Source organism: Dysidea avara, chromosome 1, assembly GCF_963678975.1.
Source record: "Dysidea avara chromosome 1, odDysAvar1.4, whole genome shotgun sequence".
In the NCBI taxonomy this organism is placed as follows: Eukaryota; Metazoa; Porifera; class Demospongiae; order Dictyoceratida; family Dysideidae; genus Dysidea; species Dysidea avara.
In genome coordinates, this window is record NC_089272.1 from 33801632 (window position 1) to 33821714 (window position 20083).

General features: G+C 37.9%; 2 protein-coding genes across 8 annotated transcripts in view; both read left to right on the plus strand.

Annotated features, from left to right (window-relative positions):
- The first annotated feature begins 1973 nt into the window (after positions 1-1973).
- LOC136262714 (uncharacterized) lies at positions 1974-9401 on the plus strand. 6 transcript variants are annotated; one of them, XM_066057107.1, is made up of 8 exons: positions 1974-2532; positions 3232-3434; positions 4733-4793; positions 6793-6866; positions 6941-8241; positions 8291-8338; positions 8748-8839; positions 9086-9401. In XM_066057107.1, the coding sequence occupies exons 5-8, from the start codon at positions 8161-8163 to the stop codon at positions 9300-9302; spliced, it is 438 nt and encodes a 145-aa protein (XP_065913179.1). In that variant the 5' UTR covers positions 1974-2532; positions 3232-3434; positions 4733-4793; positions 6793-6866; positions 6941-8160; the 3' UTR covers positions 9303-9401. The 6 variants fall into 6 exon arrangements, 4 of the variants coding, with proteins under 4 accessions (XP_065913179.1, XP_065913165.1, XP_065913154.1 ...); XM_066057093.1 differs by having other exon boundaries at positions 1980-2546; positions 8897-9401; XM_066057082.1 differs by having other exon boundaries at positions 1980-2532; positions 8897-9401.
- A 4626-nt stretch (positions 9402-14027) lies between these two features.
- Positions 14028-20083, plus strand: part of LOC136262748 (uncharacterized) — a 103583-nt gene continuing 97527 nt past the window's right edge. For both annotated transcript variants that reach the window (XM_066057146.1, XM_066057154.1), the window contains exon 1: positions 14028-14546. In XM_066057146.1, coding sequence (XP_065913218.1) covers positions 14207-14546 — 340 coding nt within the window. In that variant the 5' untranslated portion in view covers positions 14028-14206. The remainder of the gene's footprint in view (positions 14547-20083) is intronic.

Here is a 20083-nt window from a genome sequence, read left to right on the forward strand (position 1 = left end):
GGTAGGGGCATCACAACACACAATAATACAATAGTGTAACATAGTGAGGGTAGGGGCATCACGACACACAATAATACAATAGTGTAACATAGTGAGGGTAGGGGCATCACGACACACAATAATACAATATTGTAACATAGTGAGGGTAGGGGCATCACGACGCACAATAATACAATAGTGTAACATAGTGAGGGTAGGGGCATCACAACACACAATAATACAATAGTGTAACATAGTGAGGGTAGGGGCATCACGACACATAATAATACAATATTGTAACATAGTGAGGGTAAGGGCATCACAACACACAATAATACAATAGTGTAACATAGTGAGGGTAGGGGCATCACGACACACAATAATACAATAGTGTAACATAGTGAGGGTAGGGGCATCACGACACACAGTAATACAGTTGTGTAACATAGTGACGGTAGGGGCATCACGACACACAGTAATACAGTTGTGTAACATAGTGACGGTAGGGGCATCACGACACACAGTAATACAGTAGTGTAACATAGTGAGGGTAGGGGCATCACAACACACAATAATACAATAGTGTAACATAGTGAGGGTAGGGGCATCACGACACACAGTAATACAGTTGTGTAACATAGTGACGGTAGGGGCATCACGACACACAGTAATACAGTAGTGTAACATAGTGAGGGTAGGGGCATCACAACACACAATAATACAATAGTGTAACATAGTGAGGGTAGGGGCATCACAACACATAATAATACAATATTGTAACATAGTGAGGGTAAGGGCATCACGACACACAATAATACAATAGTGTAACATAGTGAGGGTAGGGGCATCACGACACACAGTAATACAGTTGTGTAACATAGTGACGGTAGGGGCATCACGACACACAGTAATACAGTAGTGTAACATAGTGAGGGTAGGGGCATCACAACACACAATAATACAATAGTGTAACATAGTGAGGGTAGGGGCATCACGACACATAATAATACAATATTGTAACATAGTGAGGGTAAGGGCATCACAACACACAATAATACAATAGTGTAACATAGTGAGGGGAGGGGCATCACGACACACAATAATACAGTAGTGTAACATAGTGAGGGGAGGGGCATCATGACATCACAACACACAATAATACAATCGTGTAACATAGTGAGGGTAGGGGCATCATGATGCACAATACAGTAGTGTAACATAGTGAGGATAGGGGCATCTAAATTACAGCACACACCAACATTAACTAGAAGACAGTTAAAAGTTCCGTAATATCCCACAATTCTGACGAGCGAGCATTGAAGATCTTATAGGAGAATGAAATGGCAATCGAGCAGTTTGTTTGAAAATAGATCTCTAACACAGTATTTTTGTAGATGACAATCTCTACATAAATTAGAAATTGTTGATGGCAAGAAGTAACCAAGACACCCAACTTCAATTGTAACCAGTTCAACAAATAAGCAAGTACATTCAAGGTCTGAAAGTAAAGGGCCATAACGTACCTGGAGCTAACAGCTGCAAAGTGTTGTTCTCTATTAGTAACAACAGACACTTCCAGTAAGATAAAATGATCGTTCGAAATAAAAACTATATCAGGCCTACTTGATAATTAAGAGAAGCTTTGTGGAACAGTGCTTGGCGGGCTACTGCTAGCCAAGTGACCAGGGAGATCGGCATAAATTTTATAACAAGGTAGTATGTTGGTACGTTCTTCTGTAGGCAATGAACAAAAACTTGTAGGACTTAGTCATGGTGCCAGGTACATCTTCCCTGATCAAGAGCAGTATGAGCAGGAGCAGGAGAGTAGTAGAGCAACCAGTTAAAATATGGATACAATAGTGTAACATAGTAAAGGTAGGGGCATCATGACACACAATAATACAATAGTGTGACAGTGAGGGGAGGGGTATCACGGGACACAATAGTATAATAGTGTGACAGAGTAAGGGTAGGGACATTTTGGAAGGGTCGGGCGCCGCCAGTATATGATGCGGGCAACATAGCTAACTGTAGTGTTTGTTTTGTAGTTGTATTGTACGCATGTATTGTATCGTCTCCTGTAAGGAAGATGACTTTAGCCGATTATGTGGAGTTTAAATTATCTATTTGTCTATCTATTTATACTTCAACAGGAACTCACCTGATTCATCTATTCGTCAGTATGTACATGCCAAAGTAGCTCAACCGTAGGGGTCAGGCGGAAGTCACGCATTGGATGATGACCTTGAAACCTCGCTTGAAACGCTTAAAATTGGCTAGAGATCTCCCACAAAAGCAGACACAAAAAGAACCGGTTGTCGTTAATAAGAACCGGTTATCGTGATAAAATTAGTAACAGCTGGTCAGCGGGACAAGAGCAAGGAACTCTCGGCAAGGAACGAGTCACGTTCATAGGATTTGTGGAGTATTAAGTTAACTTTAGTATCGTCGTATTGTGGAATATCTTGTGGAGCCAAATTGAAGAGTCCGCCACACCTTTTACTCCAGCCTCTCCTACATTCATCTCCTTCTGGTTTCATCAAGTTCTGGAAGGTGAGGAAAAAGAGGTACCTCTGATCATAAGATATGGCGCTATTTCGCTATTTTTGGTGTTTGCTCAGAGGAGGGTGGAACCGCTGCTCGAAAATATTACGTTAATTGCATACCTCTGTTTACAATTTCACGTGAGCCTCAATAGTCGCAATACAAAACTAGCGAACAGTGGGGATCATATTGTACTTCACGTAATTATTACAATGATGTAATTTGTTTTGTAAAATCACTTAGTTTTTCAGGGCAAAACTGATGAAATACTTTCTAGCGTAGTACGCTTGCACTAACCAGGTATGTATGTTCTTCAACAAGACAATGATGCCACACTTCGTTACATCATCCACACGATTTAGTTAATAACAGAAAATGAGCATTTAGGATAATCCATTTTAACAGTGCTTAAACTGCTTCCAGCCTCCTGTGGTATTTGCCATTTTTCTTTTTTTGTTTGTTTAACAGGAGGCCACATTGATGTGGTTTTCCTACCATGTATCCAGTGATGCAGTAAGGAGATTTCACTCATATAGTGCAAAAATCAAGTGTAGCTGCTGGTGGCGCAAGACTTATGCGGTTTAGACACTGTAGTTTTCACTGATTTTTGAATGTACTAGGTTAACAGTATATGATTAAATGTTTACAACATTTTAATGTGTGGGAAATGTGTGTTACATGTTGTCACTGTTGTGTGTGCTTATGTAGGTAGAGAAGAATCAGTTACTTCATATATAGAAGAGTCAGTTTGTTCCAGAGTAGTAGAGTCAGTGTCTTCAGCTGTAGCTGCATTGCTCTGACGACTAATGCGAGGGACCTTCCTTCGTTCTGCTTCAATACCACCGTTAATCCAGAATTCATCATCATCTTTCCTAGTGGATGAAAATATACCACTGCCATTACTAAGGAAAGTTAGTTATGTATATTGACCAAGTTGTACCCATAGTATATGTTGCTGGAGATGCTTTTAGGTAGGTTGTGAGGAGCCATGCTAACAAAGTTCTTTCATATTATCACATGGGGATGTTTAAATTATTTTGCTAGTCAATGATTTAACTGAGGGCGGTATATACCTGCACTTGAAATACAAGAGTGTATAAACAGTGGAATGGACTACTGCAATGGTGGAATGGAATTTTTTTATAGTTCAATATCAGTTTTAATATCCAAATAAATACAAGCCCTTATCTTAAGTAAGGAAATAAATAGGATTTCTCTTGGAGTCAGCTCTTATAGTTCACCTCACCATAGACAAAGTTTACCACTGTACTGTAAAGTCAGTTATGAGCATGCACAATAGCAGTTTATAAGAAGATTCCTGACTTAACCCTTGTTCCCAATTAATGATAAAAAGTTAGCTAGCTAGCTGATTACACATATACATTGTAAAGGTACATTCACTGTATAATGAAGTATTCATTTATTTATTATCAACTTAACCAGTTAGGCACTGGCGAACATGGAAGGCAGAGCCTGTTCGAGGTGTTTACGACTAACCTAGGAACCTAAGCAAAAAATCTTTGGATAAAGTGAAACGGGACTATCTTGCAAGGTGTAGCAGTGTCATGCACATTGCACACTAAACTGAACCTTCATTTTGACAGTTATTTCAGACAAGTAACAAAGTATTGAGTTATAAGTCATACAAGTGTTGTAGTGAGGAAAAGATATTGAACTTTAAAAAAATCCATTCCAGTATTCCACCATTCCAGTAGTCCATTCCACTGTGTATATACTCCCCTTAAAATACTTACTCATAAGGTCGTGTTTCCCTTTCGCAGTGCTTTAGTTTGTGTATTCTATGCTCTGCTTTTAGCATATCAGTGGTGGGATCCCACCGGTTGCTGCCTTGGAAGAACACTTTCTTTGCATTATCATTCTTCTTCTCCACAGCTATATTTTCAGAGTAGCATTCATAAAATACCACTCAAGTATGCATACTGTACGTATGATACCTTGGCAAGAAAATTTTTTAATGTTCCCATAGATCCCAATCATAGATGGAACATGCATGGCCATCAAGTGCATATATGGGGTGACTTTCTCGGGGTCATATCCATCAGAAACTGGATATTCCTCAGAGCTTAATTTAGTAAATGACTCTATCCACTTCTTCCCCTAATTTATATATGCATAAAGTTATATGTACATATGATTGTATTGCAAGTACTTGCACATGTAGTTACCTTTATTTGCAATTCATCTGCAGTACATGAGGGTGACCGTGATGTTGCATCAGAGTATATATCACTGAAGTCCTAGAAAGTAAGGTAAACAACTATTGTGTATGTTTTCACTTTTGTCAGGAGTTCATTAATGCCTGAAAACATAGAGGAGTATAACGAATGTTAGCTGTAAATGAGATCCATACAGCTAACCAATGGTTAAAGTTTCTACTACCTCAGAACACAGTCAGAAGCATTCAAAATGGCTGGTTTCATTGTTATGTTATTGTAAGATTGGGTATTTGCACTTTTAATGGCCTTTATACAGGTAATAAAAGGTAAAATGATGTAACTATAGAACAACTACCCTACATGTGGAGTTGAGTTCAACTAGGCTCAAAATCAAGTCTATCACACTCCTTTATGCCTTGGACATTTGGACTGCTGATTTGTAAAATGTAGCTAGTTGATGTTACTTGTAGTGACTTGCCTTCCAAAGCTTCTGCACTGGTTCCACCATATTAGATGGTTGACACCCGATCATTCTGTCAGGGAATAAGCGCAGTAGCTTTTTCTTTGGTGGTCCCATCATAGATGGCCATTGCAGTTCATCTGCCTTCCTGTCTTCCCATACATAAAAATGCACCCCACAATCATTGATGGTCTTCACCAGGTTTTGGATCATTGCCCCTTCCGTTGCTTTTATACTACGGAGTCCAAGTCTATGTGCCTCAGTGGCATCATAGGCTTTTGCCGTATTTATTAAAGCTTGGATGAGGTGATCCATCACCCTCAGCAATAGGTGGAGCTCATCACATATGATGTAGTCAGGCTCCAAATTGAGCAGGGGTGCATTTTTACATCCCAACTTCTCTTTTATTGCATCGCTTTTAATTGATGCGAGTGTCCTTTTAGCGGCAGCATGCTTGATGTCATGTCTATAAAATATGTGCAGTTAAACAGCTGCTTTTCTACTCTTCAACCCAAACAACTAGACAGTATGTCACTCATTGAACTTGATTCTGTATAACTGTATGTATGTTTTATAGACTTAAAGCTATTGTTACCACAACGTCTTTCTTACCTATTGCCTTCGCTGACTGTACACCAGATGCATGAATTGTTTGAGTTCGCTGCCTTCATTCCCATTGTGAGTAACAGGAACTGTGAAGGAAAAAGAATTAATAATTTACCCTAAATAATCGTACATACCTTGTAATCAGCGCAGAACACGATTTTAACATGATAAGTATCCCCATCAACTTTAATCTGGGGTTTACTTATCAAGCTGTTGATAGATGAAAATGCATCTGCAAATCCATCTCTTAGTGCCTCATAGCTTTCCTTTCCCTTTATGGCTGCTATGGTGTGTACATCTGAATGAGAAATTTTCTAAACCACTGGCTTCATTTTTGTGTACACTTGATGGGCATCTTTTAACACTTACCTACACTGCTGAGACTGCTATCATCACGTATGAATGTAAAAGATAGCAAGCAGAAGCTTGAGGTGTGGCTATACTTTGCCCCATCACCTGATACCTTGACCATGAACAACTTGTTGTTGCTATAGTAGTCGGCATTTTCTTTTATCTGTAGAATTTGTATATTTATTTATTTGTATAATTTGATGATGTTTCACATGAAAATTATACAAGGTGGTAACAAAGTGATTAATATTAGCCACGTTGTTTTTTGTAATTATACAGCTAAAGTAGGCACTTGCACATGATGATAATCTGGATCAAAATCAATTTCTATTTCCAAATACTGTAATGAATTGTGTGTCTGGTCTCTCGTGATTTATTTTATGTTGAAAAGGCCAAATTCCTAACTTACTAAGTGGCTATGTTCTAGTTTCATCACTTGATTATTAACATTACACACTTACCTCTACTTTAGCAAATTTGATTAAAATATCTTTAAAATCAAACTGTGCCCCGTCATATGGTCCTGGCGTCTTCATGATATTAGGAACCTCTATGCTCTTCTTGAATCTTTTTAGCTGTAAAGGGAAATTACAGATGTTATGATGTGTGCTAGTGTAAGGTGAAGTACAGTAGTGCACTGCACTTACTATTTTTTTATGTCTTTTTACCTTGTAGGATCTGGGAAGATCTTTGAACCTCATGGCGACCTCATGGTAAAATTCCATGGAAACACCATGCTTTAGTAGTAGGTACTTCAGATGTTCGATCATTTGTCTGTGATGTGCTTCTGCATTATCATCGTGATCAACCTTTACTTTTATAGGTTCTGGAGGCTCTTCGGTAATCAATTGTACTGATTCAATGAACAAGCCAATCCTTGCTAATGGAGGGCCAAAGTGATACTGGAGATCATCTCGAATATCACCAAGCTTTCTTTTCCTTTGGCGATGTTCAACTGCTACATACGGATTCCCTGTAATTACAAGTATATCACTCTGTATTTATTTTACTATGTTTCTAAGACAGTTGTTAATGTACCTTTATATTCTAATGGAATGCTAAACACTGGTTTGTCCACCACTTCACTCTTATATAGCAACATGTTAGTACTACACTGTAAAATTTTGTTACGGTAGGTCGAGCCTTTATTTTGTTGACGGTATTTTCTTAGAAACCTGTATGAAATATGATTGATTAGTTAATTAATCCAAGTACATGTATTGTCACTCAATTCATACTTGTTTGATGCTGTGACTAGTCTTTTCTCAACAGTTGTTGCTGAGCTCCGAATTGTAACATTGTGGGTCCTCTCAATGCGGGAGTTTGCCATGTCAGAGTGTTTAGAAACACTAACACCAAGGTTTTTCTGCAGGCAAACTCTCCTGTCCCATAACAGATATAACCGGTTTGGGATAACCAAGGAGGCTACAGGATCCTGGTCTTTCTTCTCCTTGTAATGTGTACTTGAAGATGGATCTTCAACTGTGATGTGAAGCTGCTTAATTTCTTCATCCACTTCCTTGAGCTGTCTCCTGAGAGGATCAGACATTCTTGCTTGCAGATAGCTATGCACTGTTAAACTCGATGGGTGCAATGGGTTATGTTGCTGTTTTTATAGCGTTTAGTCTCCCGCTCTTTTACGCGTATGCGTGAAACGGAGGCGAGGAAGGATGTTGGAAACAAGAGTAATTTCATCTTTTCGCAATTTGATCATTAATTTAGCGTTCTCTGCATTTTCCCGTTCACAATAGTGTACTTTAGTATGCCTAAGCCACCTGTAACTTTGTTCAAGATTGTTAGGTTATCTTCGTATACTAGGATCAATCGGGATCACCAATGAAATGCTTCGAAATTGTAGCCAATCACAATGCAGAGTATGACTAAGGTTTCATCTAGCAATCCTACACATGTTTATTGCATTAAGCTAAACCATGGGACTCGTGAATTCCATTAAATCTGACCTGATGTTGAAGTCATCATTCGACTAACCGCGCGTTTGTCTTGCCATAATTCGCGTTTGGATTCCACTGCCAGGTAGCTGCAATGGAGCGTGTATCTAGAGCTTTTGCCAGCAAGGGGAGTGGATACTACAGGCTGCTTGCCCATGAAGACAGCAGTGATGAGGTGTGATAATGGATCGAAATTATGTATGTGAATGCATTCATTTTATCAGGAGGAAATGTATGAAGTGGACCGTGCGGTCTCTAAGAGAGTAGTTGATGTAAGTAGCCAAAGTAACTATAATACAGGGTACCAAGAGTTCATAGCAGTGAGGGATGATACCTTATAGCAGCTAATAATTATAATCATTTAAGTAGAGTCAATGGACCATGGGGAGAGGAAAGAGGTCAAAATTGTGAGCCCCAGACATTCTCTGAATAATAATACGTATCTATAACCAATGAAACTAAGCACACAGCTAGCTGCAATACAAACAACAATCACGCTGTTTGTCATAGCTCCAGTAACAAGCCCACGTGATAAGAAATTTAGGGTGCTATAAGCTGTTAACTGTATGTATTAATTGATTAATCAGTACAACTTGGTTGTCTATAACTGTCTGTATGGCCTATGAATGTATTGAACATATGTACACAGTAAAACTTAATATTGATAAATTGTTACATAAGGGAGAAGAACAGATGTTGGTGACATGGGTGGGCTATCCGATTCACACTGCATCATGGGTACCCTCTGCACATGTGACAGCAGCTGTACGTAGGTAAGTGTAAATTACATTCTGTACCTTATACAATATACTCATGTGTACCTCGTATAGCTCATATGATATCCCATTTGTGCCTGACAGGATTGTCAGGCATGAAGTACACACTTTTACAAGTAGAATAGATAGGTGCTTAGCTAAGTCTGTAAGTAAGGATAGGTCTTTTACAATAGAGTTTTGTCATGATGTATATAGGAAGTTATTTAGTAGTAATTTAGTACTAAACAAAAGTCATTTTTGTAGCACATATTTTACGGAAGGATGGGACTATAACTATAGGAAAATTGGAAGCAGTGGCACATACAGAGGACGTTGCATACAGTACCCTATAAGATGTACATTACACATGATTAAGGACATAGACAATCGTTACGTGAAGAACAGTAAAGGACAGTTTGTACCAAAGAGTAAAGGATTCAGAGAAACAATACGAGTAAATTTAGCTAAAGTAAATTTTTAATGTGTAAGATAAATAACATTGTTTGAGTTTTGTACCATCCATAAACAGTTGTACTTAATGTTTTTCTATAACTAACAGCTGCTCCTTTAATAATCTGTACATGTTTAGGACATCCCTTATAACGTTTTATTAGTCCTCAAGTACAATTGTGCATTAATTTTATACATGACTGGGCGCTAAAAACTATGCTTGTGGTCTTTTTGATTCATGACACACACAACTTTATATTAAAAATTGTAAATTAATTCTAACCTTTTGTAATGAAAGTATAAAGAAACTATGAACTTTGAAAGGCTGTAAGCTTGATTTTGCATACTTGATGGGTTTAGACAGTCCCTGTGTGCATGGATGTACAGGAATGGAGAGGGACCATGCGAATAATGACATTACAATAGACCACTTTATTTAAAGGCATGAGGAATTTAATAAGGATTGGCAATGCCTGGACTACACATTTTCTAAACCACACATTGGTTCCCATACAAATCTGTATAACTGTTTTTCAAAGTGTCTTCGACTTACAGTTCCTTGGATTGAAATGAAACTTGGACACAGAATTTACCACCTATAGAACTACCAATTGGGAGTGAAAATAGCATGTTCATGGGTGAAGATATGGCATCAAGAATGTAGTACATGTTGTGGTGAAGAATAAGTCTGTTAGTCACAGAAACACTTGCTAAAAGATCCTAATGTCTGAGTATCAAGTTCTACAAGCCACAATCAATCCTTAATGACAGTGCAGTAAGGTCAAATAATGCTTCTCTTACTAGATATTTTACCCTGTTACTATAGATACTTTGCCGAGGCTAGTAACATACTGTTGTAATTGATTTCAGTTTAAACTGCTATCCTGTGTGGTATATGGCAGTGCTAATATGAGTGTCAGTAGTAATAAAGGTTGAATTTTATAGTGTAAAATGAACTACAGATACTCACTAGTTTTCAGATAAAAATTATCACAGTGCAGCAAGCATTATGACTACACTGTTGTTATGTCCATCAGCCCACACAATAGCTAATTTATTACCCAATTAACATTCCATGGCTTCTGGTAAAGTATTCTATAGCAACATATTTCTATTGAAACTCTACCAATTTAAAGCCTTACACAGAACTGTGGTCACTGTGTGAGAGTACACACCCTACAGAGTTTCACTTTCAGTGTTACTTTTGATATAGATTCTATAACATACACATGTACAGTGTGATACGTATGATATACACTCAGTCTCTAATGGCCCTTGCAGTCTTCTTTTTCACCACGTGGTTTTTGTTAAACCATCAGTCGGTCTACTGTTGTTCCCATGTATTGAATAGTACATAAATTATCTAACAAGTTAAATGTCATAATTTACTGTATTACACTATACTTCATAAAGTAGCCATTGCTAGATGTAAAAAAACATCACAAGATACAGCATTGATCAAGCCATTCAGCACATCCTGCATGGTTAGTTATAGTGGTAAAGAATTCATTAGTGGTTTGGTTTTCAGTCACAGTGGCTGTCTTCACTATAGCCTTGTGGCCTGCACATCTGTCTTCAAAATTTACACCCTCAGGTTAGAGTACTCAAGCAGAACTCTTGGTTGAAGTTGAACATAAATCATTTAGTCCTCTAGCCCCATAGCGTACCAACAGTCACATGAGCACATCCATAACACCAGACCTACAAAAGAGTTTACAAGTGTATCTTGATGTCATCACACTATTTATCTAAGGAGTCACATGCACACAACATGCAAATGTGTGTGATGAATATTATAGCACATGCATATGTGTGCACATGTGTGCATGTATGAGTGTGGAACCTTTAGTGGATTTGTGACCTTCAAATGTAGCTTTCCCCTTCATACATACACTATATAGCTCACTATAAAACTAAAGCCATATTGCATTCCACTCAACACCAAAGTGATTGTCTTATGGACCCAACATGACAACATGGTAACAAATTTGTAAATATTCTAATACATCAGTGCAGGTGTCATCTCATGACCTGTTAGGAAGAACAGTACTTGCAGTTGTAGATCAGTAATGGTGTCTTCACCACTACAAGAGATAAATAATGACTGGATTACTGGTGAAAAGCTGTTTGCAGTCCATGAGTCCAGTCTGTTATACCGTAAAAATTAAAGTATTATGTATGCCAAACGTAGATATCATTACAGTTTCATACGTAATCATTTTCCATGAGGCATACAATAGATATACTCATGGCATTGGAGCATGAGTATGCTTCATCTCAGGGTCATTCAAACTGTCCTACTATCAGTAGCAAGGAAGAGTGTATTATAAAAGATAGTGAAATAGCACACGTTACTTTGATCCGTGCTTGTAAAATTATGGCTGACAAGTCGCAAAATTGCATGGACACAAGGATTTTCACACTTCGATAAGCACAATAGAAGACACCTACAACATTTATATCAACTAATTAATGTACTAAAGTTCTGGGTGTAATGTATTTTGCAGACTGGACTCATGGACTGAGCTGGAAACAGCTATTTTACCAAATAATTATTGTGTATATATACCTCTTTTAACACTGAAGATATGTACAACTGCTGGCACTGCTCTTCTAAACAAATCATGAAGGTCACACCAGCACAGTTCACTAGAATATTTAGAAAACACATGCACTCATGTGTTCTTAACAGATTTGTGGTCCAATACATGGCACAGTATTTAAGAAAATACTGTGAATGTTTGAAATACAATTACAAATACTTCCACTTCAAGCCAATGAACAATATCCGCAATTACATTTCTTGACATTGCAACTACGTTTTGTGATGTCACAACCAAATGGTAAACGAATAGTGTTGGCACTTTGTATGGGGACGTGTTGGGAGAGGTCACATTCTGTTATGACGTTTGTAAAATTAAACAATGGCAAAAGTGAGGCAAATAATACTATATTCCAATGCAAATGCACATGTTTGTGTATGAATTAAAGAAGGGGGTTACTATTCAGTGGACTGGACTGGAACACTGGACTGGACTACTGGACTGACATATTTTTGGTTTTTACACATTCTGAGGTTGGTTTTATTGAGTCTTGCTAGTAAGAACCCTTTGGGTACCTGCAGCCCACTTCTAAACACTGAAGACAAACAGTGGAATATGCGAAAACTGCCTCTTAATAATTTCGCTACTGTTCATTATGCCACTATACAACACTTATTCCTTACCTGGTGTGTAGTAATGCTGCAGGCAGTGCAGGAAACTGAATATGACAGCAATATATTATAGTTAACCAGCGATCAACTAGCCAGTAGACAATCTTTCAAGATATCCTTGAGGAGCAAGCTAGTCTCGCCAGCATGGCCAGACCTCTCTAGTCAGTGCAGGGGCTTACCAATTAGAGATATTTCAGCATGGGCGCTTATAATCTTTATTTGATAAGCCCCTACACTGAAACAGCGAGACTAGTGAGAGCAAGACTAATGAGACTAGCTTGCTCCTCAAACTTGTTCTAAGGATATATCTTGAAGGATATTGTCTACTGGCTAGTTGATTGCTGGTTAACTATTGCTGTCACATTCACTGGCGGAATTCCCTGCACTGCCTGCAGCATTACTACACACCAGGTAAGGAATAAGTGTTGTATAGTAGCATAATGAACAGTAGCGAAATTATTAAGAGACCGTTTTCGCATATTCCACTGTTTGTCTTCAGTGTTTAGAAGTGGGCTGCAGGTGCCCAAAGGGTTCTTACTAGCAAGACTCCGTAAATCCAACCATAGAATGTGCAAAACCCAAAAATATGTCATTCCAGTAGTCCAGTCCAGTGTTCCAGTCCAGTAGTCCAGTCCACTGAATAGTGACGCCCAATTAAAGAAATTGGTCTGGTTTTGCCCAAGAAACCCGTTCTGCTTCACCAAAATATGTTTACCTTTATTATGCCTTAGTTGCATCTGTAAAAAACATTCAATTTGATTTCTACTGTACGCAAGGAAATTTTGACATTAAAAAATTAGACGAATTCACACTTCAGCAGATTTGAAGAATAAAATGCTGACAAAAATCAAGAAATTGTAGATAAAACCTGTACTTTTAAAGACCAGATTTGTCAAAATTTTCTTACGTCAACATTTCCTTGTGTACAGCACATGACAAAGTCTCTAATTGCTGACACTTAGACGGCTGTTTCCCAATTATGACATCACATTGAAATTTCGTCACTGCAGATATCTCTTATAACATTGTCTGAAACTACGCCAGTGTCTCTACAGAGATGTGCGTGTGTGCGCATGTGTGGAGGGGGGTTGACACTAATACAGAAGTTTGGCTTTAGAAAGCAGCAGCCATCTCTTGCTGGTGTTATTTGTGCCCAAATGCATTAAATCAGGTCACACATGAGTGTGCTCTGGTAGGGAAGAACGGCAATTGCCGACTACAATGACATTAAACTAAAATTCAATCCATCAATCATTTATGCTGACTCAGCTAGGTGTGGTTACAAACGGGTAAGGCGATACTTATACTACATAGTTTAAAATCAACACTTACAGTAAGAAAAATCACGATCCTTCGTCCAAAAATTCACCAGTGTTTGTATAATTTCTATTCAGTGTTTTGTCAGCCGAGTCGGATTCAAATCAGTCAGGCAGCGCCTCTTCAAACAATTATAATAAGCATGCCTGTCACGCGCTTATACATTACATTAGTATTCGTGGTGTTATACGCATGCGTATAATTAAAAGAGCTTTAAAAAGCTTTCACTACAGTTATCTGCAAAAATGAGTGTATTAGCTACTTTCTTAGAGTAATTACAACCCTTTGATTAAAGAAGCAGGTGAAGTTTAAATAACTCGGAGAATAACTCTAATAGTACACCCCGATGACCGCCGTTTGTACTATATTTCTTGTAAAGTTGGCGCGCGGTCTGACAATATTCGATGGGGCTAAATGAGAGTACTATCGTCCGTGGTGAAACATATAAAATTGCTTTGATGGGATTCATCATAGTTGTTTTACTGCAACTAACTGCGTTAATAGAATGCCAAATCAGCTGTGAACGCGATGTATGTTTTCAGAGTTCCAGAAGAGTCTGTCAATCCTGCTGTGCGGACCATTCGTCACAGTGCACCTGGTATAGCTATGCCAGTCCTACTACTGAAGTCACTCAGTTTGCCGATTCTAGTGGAAGAGTATTAAATTTCAGTTCGTTTGGTCAGTATGTTTGCAATCAAACCCAAAGCAATCAAACGGAAAGAACAGTACTTTTTCTTCCAGACAGTAAGCAATGTGATCACTTGTGTAGCCACTTTATCATGTACTTGCATATCGTTGCATTATACTTTATTCATTAACGATGGTTCCTCTAGCTATACAGTAAGTTACACTTGATGAATCATACGTGGTAGTAGCACATACGTAGCTACTGTATATATGTACGTATGTGAACAGATCTGTGAAAAGAGGTCTTATAGCCTTTCCAACTGCTTGTACTCGTCAATCCATAACTTGATTTGTGTGTATGGTATTGGCCTGAAATTTGGTCACTTTATACTCCTACCATAGCACCATTCCTGTATGTAATTTTAAGACAATGGGTTACAACCAAGAGTTCACAATATTATAAACTCTTGGATGAGTTATGACTCATCAAACTTGGAAATTTGAAAAGGATATAAGACCCAGTGCCCAACTGTTAGACTTGATAATTATACAACCAAGTACTAAGAATAATACGAAAAGCGGTTAAAATTACGTCATTAATAATGAATGAATATATAAATAAATATTGTTTGAGAAAACTACGAGCCCTAGAGACATGAACTAAGCGGGGATAGATTCGCCTGTGAATCAAGGCACAACCTTATAATAAGTAAGCCTGTTCCTACTGATGACTTTACCGTACGTGTAATTCTATATAACGCCCGACACCACACCCTTGTTTAATCATTAGCAGAAATGCGGTGACTACTCTATTAGGGAGTTTTGTCGTAATTCAACTTTCATCTCCAGTATAGTTGTAGATCTAACTTCAGTATTCAGTGGATCCTTGAGTGGTGGTTCATTATGGTATGTCTGCTTAATTAAACCCTTAGAAATGCTAAGCGTGTTCATATGGCTTTCGGCGACATTCGTGGTCATGTGTGGTAAATACCTATCGCCGAAGATTTTCTTAATGTGATTCATACCACCAATGAATTTATTACCACTTATGGTGCATTTTGTAGTCTTCTAATGGATCGTGGTATAGTAAGCTACTGTAGCATGATCGTTTACTTTCAATTAACTGGAATCCACAAAATTACTATAATAAAACTCTCTAATAGAGTATTCAAGTTTGACCGAATTTCTGCTAATGTTACAGATTGCTCGAAGGAGAAGATTGGTAAAAGTCTGCGGAGAGGCCAAAGGCTACTTTACTGGTTAACAACAACATTACAAGTATGTTTAAATGTTTGCAATTGAGTATTTTGTGTGCAGGATATGCGCTCCAGGCGTCATGCAGTGAACAACGAGCTGATGACCAGTTGGGATACCAGCTGATGCGCTAATAAACAACCAGATGGAACAACAAGGTAATGAGTAATGTAATACTTGTACTGGTGGTAGTTGTATTACACATCTTCATCCTTCATCTGGCTTGCTAGCTGCTGCAATTATTTTCCACTGGACTTATCTACTATACTGTGAGTCTGTATAATAGCTAAACAAGAAGCTGATGCAGTATATACAACAATGTGTAACTATCTCCTGTATGTTGTGCATGGCTGTATGCATAATATTATAGACTGTGATCACTGTGCCAATGCCACACCGCTGACATAATGGAACATCACCTGTGGCCTCTAGTTACAACAGAGTCTGTTGTGCCACATTGGCTTGATTGGGATCAATTGTTAATTGTGCCTTCACCATGTCCCTTGTTCTGCATAGCCTCATTTCACTGCTGAGTCATCTTGAGAGACATGTGACACCTACAATATATAGCTACTTTCAATATAGCTTTGGTTTTGTGTAGGCTGTGTTTTAGTATTGTGGTTTTCTGATGCCAGTTAAACTCCCTTGCCTGTGTACATATGTATATGTATCATTTTCACTGGTACACACACACTGCTCTGAGTACTGCCCATGGCACTGTTTATACTTGCCCAATGGGTAGGTTGTGACATTGGTGTATGTACTTGGTTGTATGTGGTGCGGCCCTAGATAATAAATAATAATAAATAAAACCCCTGTTTACTGTTTCAGACCCCTGTTTGAATGTGAAGACCTTTTCTTGTATTATCGATATAAATTATAATATATATATATATATATATATATATATATATATACCTACTATTAAGACCCCTTTTCGCAGATTTGGTCACATATGTAGTATGTGTAATCAATAAAATTATTATACAGTACTCAACGTTTTTTTCGTTATAAAACCATTCAATGGTGGAATGCATTACCATCATCTGTAACTGACTGTATTAATTCTCCATTTTATGAGTACGTGGATGTCCTTAAGCAGCACTGTGACTCATTCCTTTGATAAAATTAACATGATTGTGTAACTGTATGCATGTTTTTTTGTGTGTGAGTGTGTTGTAAGTTGTTTACCTTGGTTGTCTTTGTATTGGTTATACCTTGCTTTGTTTAGTTTTGTGTGTATTATTTATGTATTGTAATGTGTCCTTCCGGGCAAAGAAGAACGGCTGTAGCCGATTGCTCGGAGGTTAAATATATAAATCAAATCAAATCAGTAGCTATGCTGCAGTGACCAGATCTACAAGAAGGAATCTTACAGCCTTTTTCAAATTTCCAAGTTTTACAAGTCATGACTCATGATGTGTTTTTAAACCCATCGTCTTAAAATTACATGCAGGAATAGTGCTATATGCATATTTTTGGAGTGTAAGGGGACCAAATTTCAGGTTGGTACCATGTACACAAGTCAAGTTATGGATTGCCAAATACATGCAATTGGAAAGGCTATAAGACCCCCTTTCACAGACCCAGTAACATATTATTATTTCCACCCTTGATTACACTGTGTGGTAATAATATAGCTACACATCTGTACTTGACCATTGAACTTTTGAAAAGGATTTTTTTTGTTGATTGGCGTGCATACCATTGAACTTAACTTTTACCATGAATGGATACATTCACACCACGGCCATGCCACTGAGCTGCTTTTCATGAGTGGATTTCTATAGACATGTGTCAGTCATTGAGAACGTTCCGACACCTAAACTGTAACTGGTAGGGTAAAAAATCAATTTTAACAGATTGATCCCCTACCATTGTGGTATGTTCATTGTAGTATCCTATTGCTACATATACTAGACCTACCTTAGGTACGATTGTAGCCATAATCAGTTATTGTTTTTTTGGTAGTGTATCTCACGAGATGCAAACTTCATTTTAAAAATTTGGTGCTGCACACAAAGGACCGGGTGAGACTTGCCACATAACCAGATCATACCGTGAGTTGTTGTAGTTGAAAGTATGGATATGCACAATACAAGGAAGTGCCTGTTTCTTATGAATTGAACATTTAGGTCACATTTACTATCATCATTACGTCTGTATTAACTACATTTTAGGTGAAAAGAGCTTGATAAATCAATCTGTGGTAAATATTTGACTTAGCTGCTGCAGTTTCTATCTCCTCATCAAGGAAAATATTTTTAGCCATGCAGACTGGTCGGAGGATAGCTACTTAATGCTCAGTCAAATACAAACAGCTGTATAGTATACGATTGTTGTAATCTTTACCTTGCCACATCCACTTTGTGCGGAATACTAGTAGTGTATGCCTGAGGATTTAACTCATCTAAAAAATATATATATATATAGTTGCTTCATGTTGCTTTCATCAATAATATGATAGTTGTTCTTTTAGCATGAAAATGATGTGTAAAGCATTTCACTGACAAACTAGCCGTCATATTAGCTAACATAACATTTCTTCCTGCTTCAGAATGTGAGCATTACATAATCCTTGGAATGACAGATATCCTACTGTTGCTGTTATTTTGGGTGGCTTCCTTCATAATGAAAAATGAATGCCTACCTGTGGGCTCGTGTACAAAATTCATGTAAAACTTGAAAACGACTATTGAGGGTTTCCACCTTGGTTGACTCACTGTCTCCTGTGTGCAGCATCTGATACTCTGCCTACAGCTACTAGTTTACAGCAGTGGTCAAGTGTTCACTGTGGGACTCAAAGTGTTCTACAACAGCAGAAAGGAGTATATAGCTACTGTATCAGCAAAGTAAAGTTTACAGGCCAAAACAGAAATACCATTGTTGACTTAATTCAGTTGGACAGCTACATAAAACATGTTAATCTTGTAAAGTGTGTCTATTTTCATCTTAATGATGGTTCTAGAAGTCTTCAAAAATGTGTGCTCTATTATTATTATAAATGATACATGTATCAAACAATACGGTAGTACTGTTTAAGTAGGGATTGCATTAATAGTGACACACGCCACCTAAAATGCCACATTTAATAATCATCCTAGAGATATCTTACCCCACGAAAATCACCTTTACAGAATAATATTAGTCCATCTAACATGGAATAAAGCATTAAAAACAAGAAAACACTTATCGGTGACCGGATGAAGAATTTAAAAAAGCCTCCAAAACTTAAATTTCGTCTCACTCACTGCCTGACAAGTCACAAGCCTAGAGCCTAAACAAAGCAGTGCACAGTCACCAGTTTACGCCACAACAACAACTCACCAGTGGGATGTGCCTTTTGGGGATTCCAATGAGTGTGCGCCTTGTCTTTCTTTTAATCTTCAATCAGGTTGGTTGTCTTCTTCTACAAACATCAAAACCATACCGAGACATTAATTTTCCGTTATCACTGAACACTTTTCCGAGTGTAGACTCCACAAATTTATTTCATAAAGCGCTTATGCTGCCGAAAGAGCGGAGCGCTTATAATTTCAAGTTTTGCATGTGAAATCTATGCAGGGGCGGATCCAGGACCTGACAAGGGGAAGGGCACAAACAGGCCGAGTTGTAGGTGGTTGGGGAGACCCAGATTCTCTTGTTAGTTGTGCATTTTTGAAGCAGCAAATAATACACCTCTTACTAGTATCTCACAGTTGAATTTTACTATTTTGGCCTTTGCAGATGATTGTGAAGTCTTAAAAGCTGTTTCAAGGTTCTGAATGTCTTAAACAACAGCAACACGATAATTATTTTAGAGGCGCTTAGTACGCACAAATGTGTTGGGTGACAATTTCATAAATAGTTAGACTTTGATTCGCTTTGGTTTCAGGTGAATTTGCAATAAATGCTAGTAAAATGTGCATATTTTCGTGAATTTATAAGCTGATCTTGATCTGACATAAAGTTTAGTATTTTAATCAGAAATATGGTTCCTCAACTCAGGTCCAGTATCGCTCTCTTTGTGTTCTGCATAGAATGTTCAAGTACCAACGTTTACCATTAGATCCACCAATTGTGTTTGGTAGTACACACTCCTACCATACTAAAACTTCTGCAATTTTTGCTCAGCCGATGCGATGTCGATTGTCTTTTGCACGAAAACATTTTAGATATAAGTCAACTATGTGGTGGAATGCTTTACCTGAGGAAATGGTGATGGCAAGAGATTTTTCTGATGAACTGTTTTTATGTTTATTATCAGTTACTTAATTGATTTTGTAATTATTTTCTGTATGTTTTGTGTTGTATTCTTGTGGTTGTATCATGTGTCATGTACTATATACCATAATGTATGTGTGTTTGTAGTGTTGTTTTTTTTGTTGTGTGTACTCAACCAGGGAAGAACGGCTGGTGCC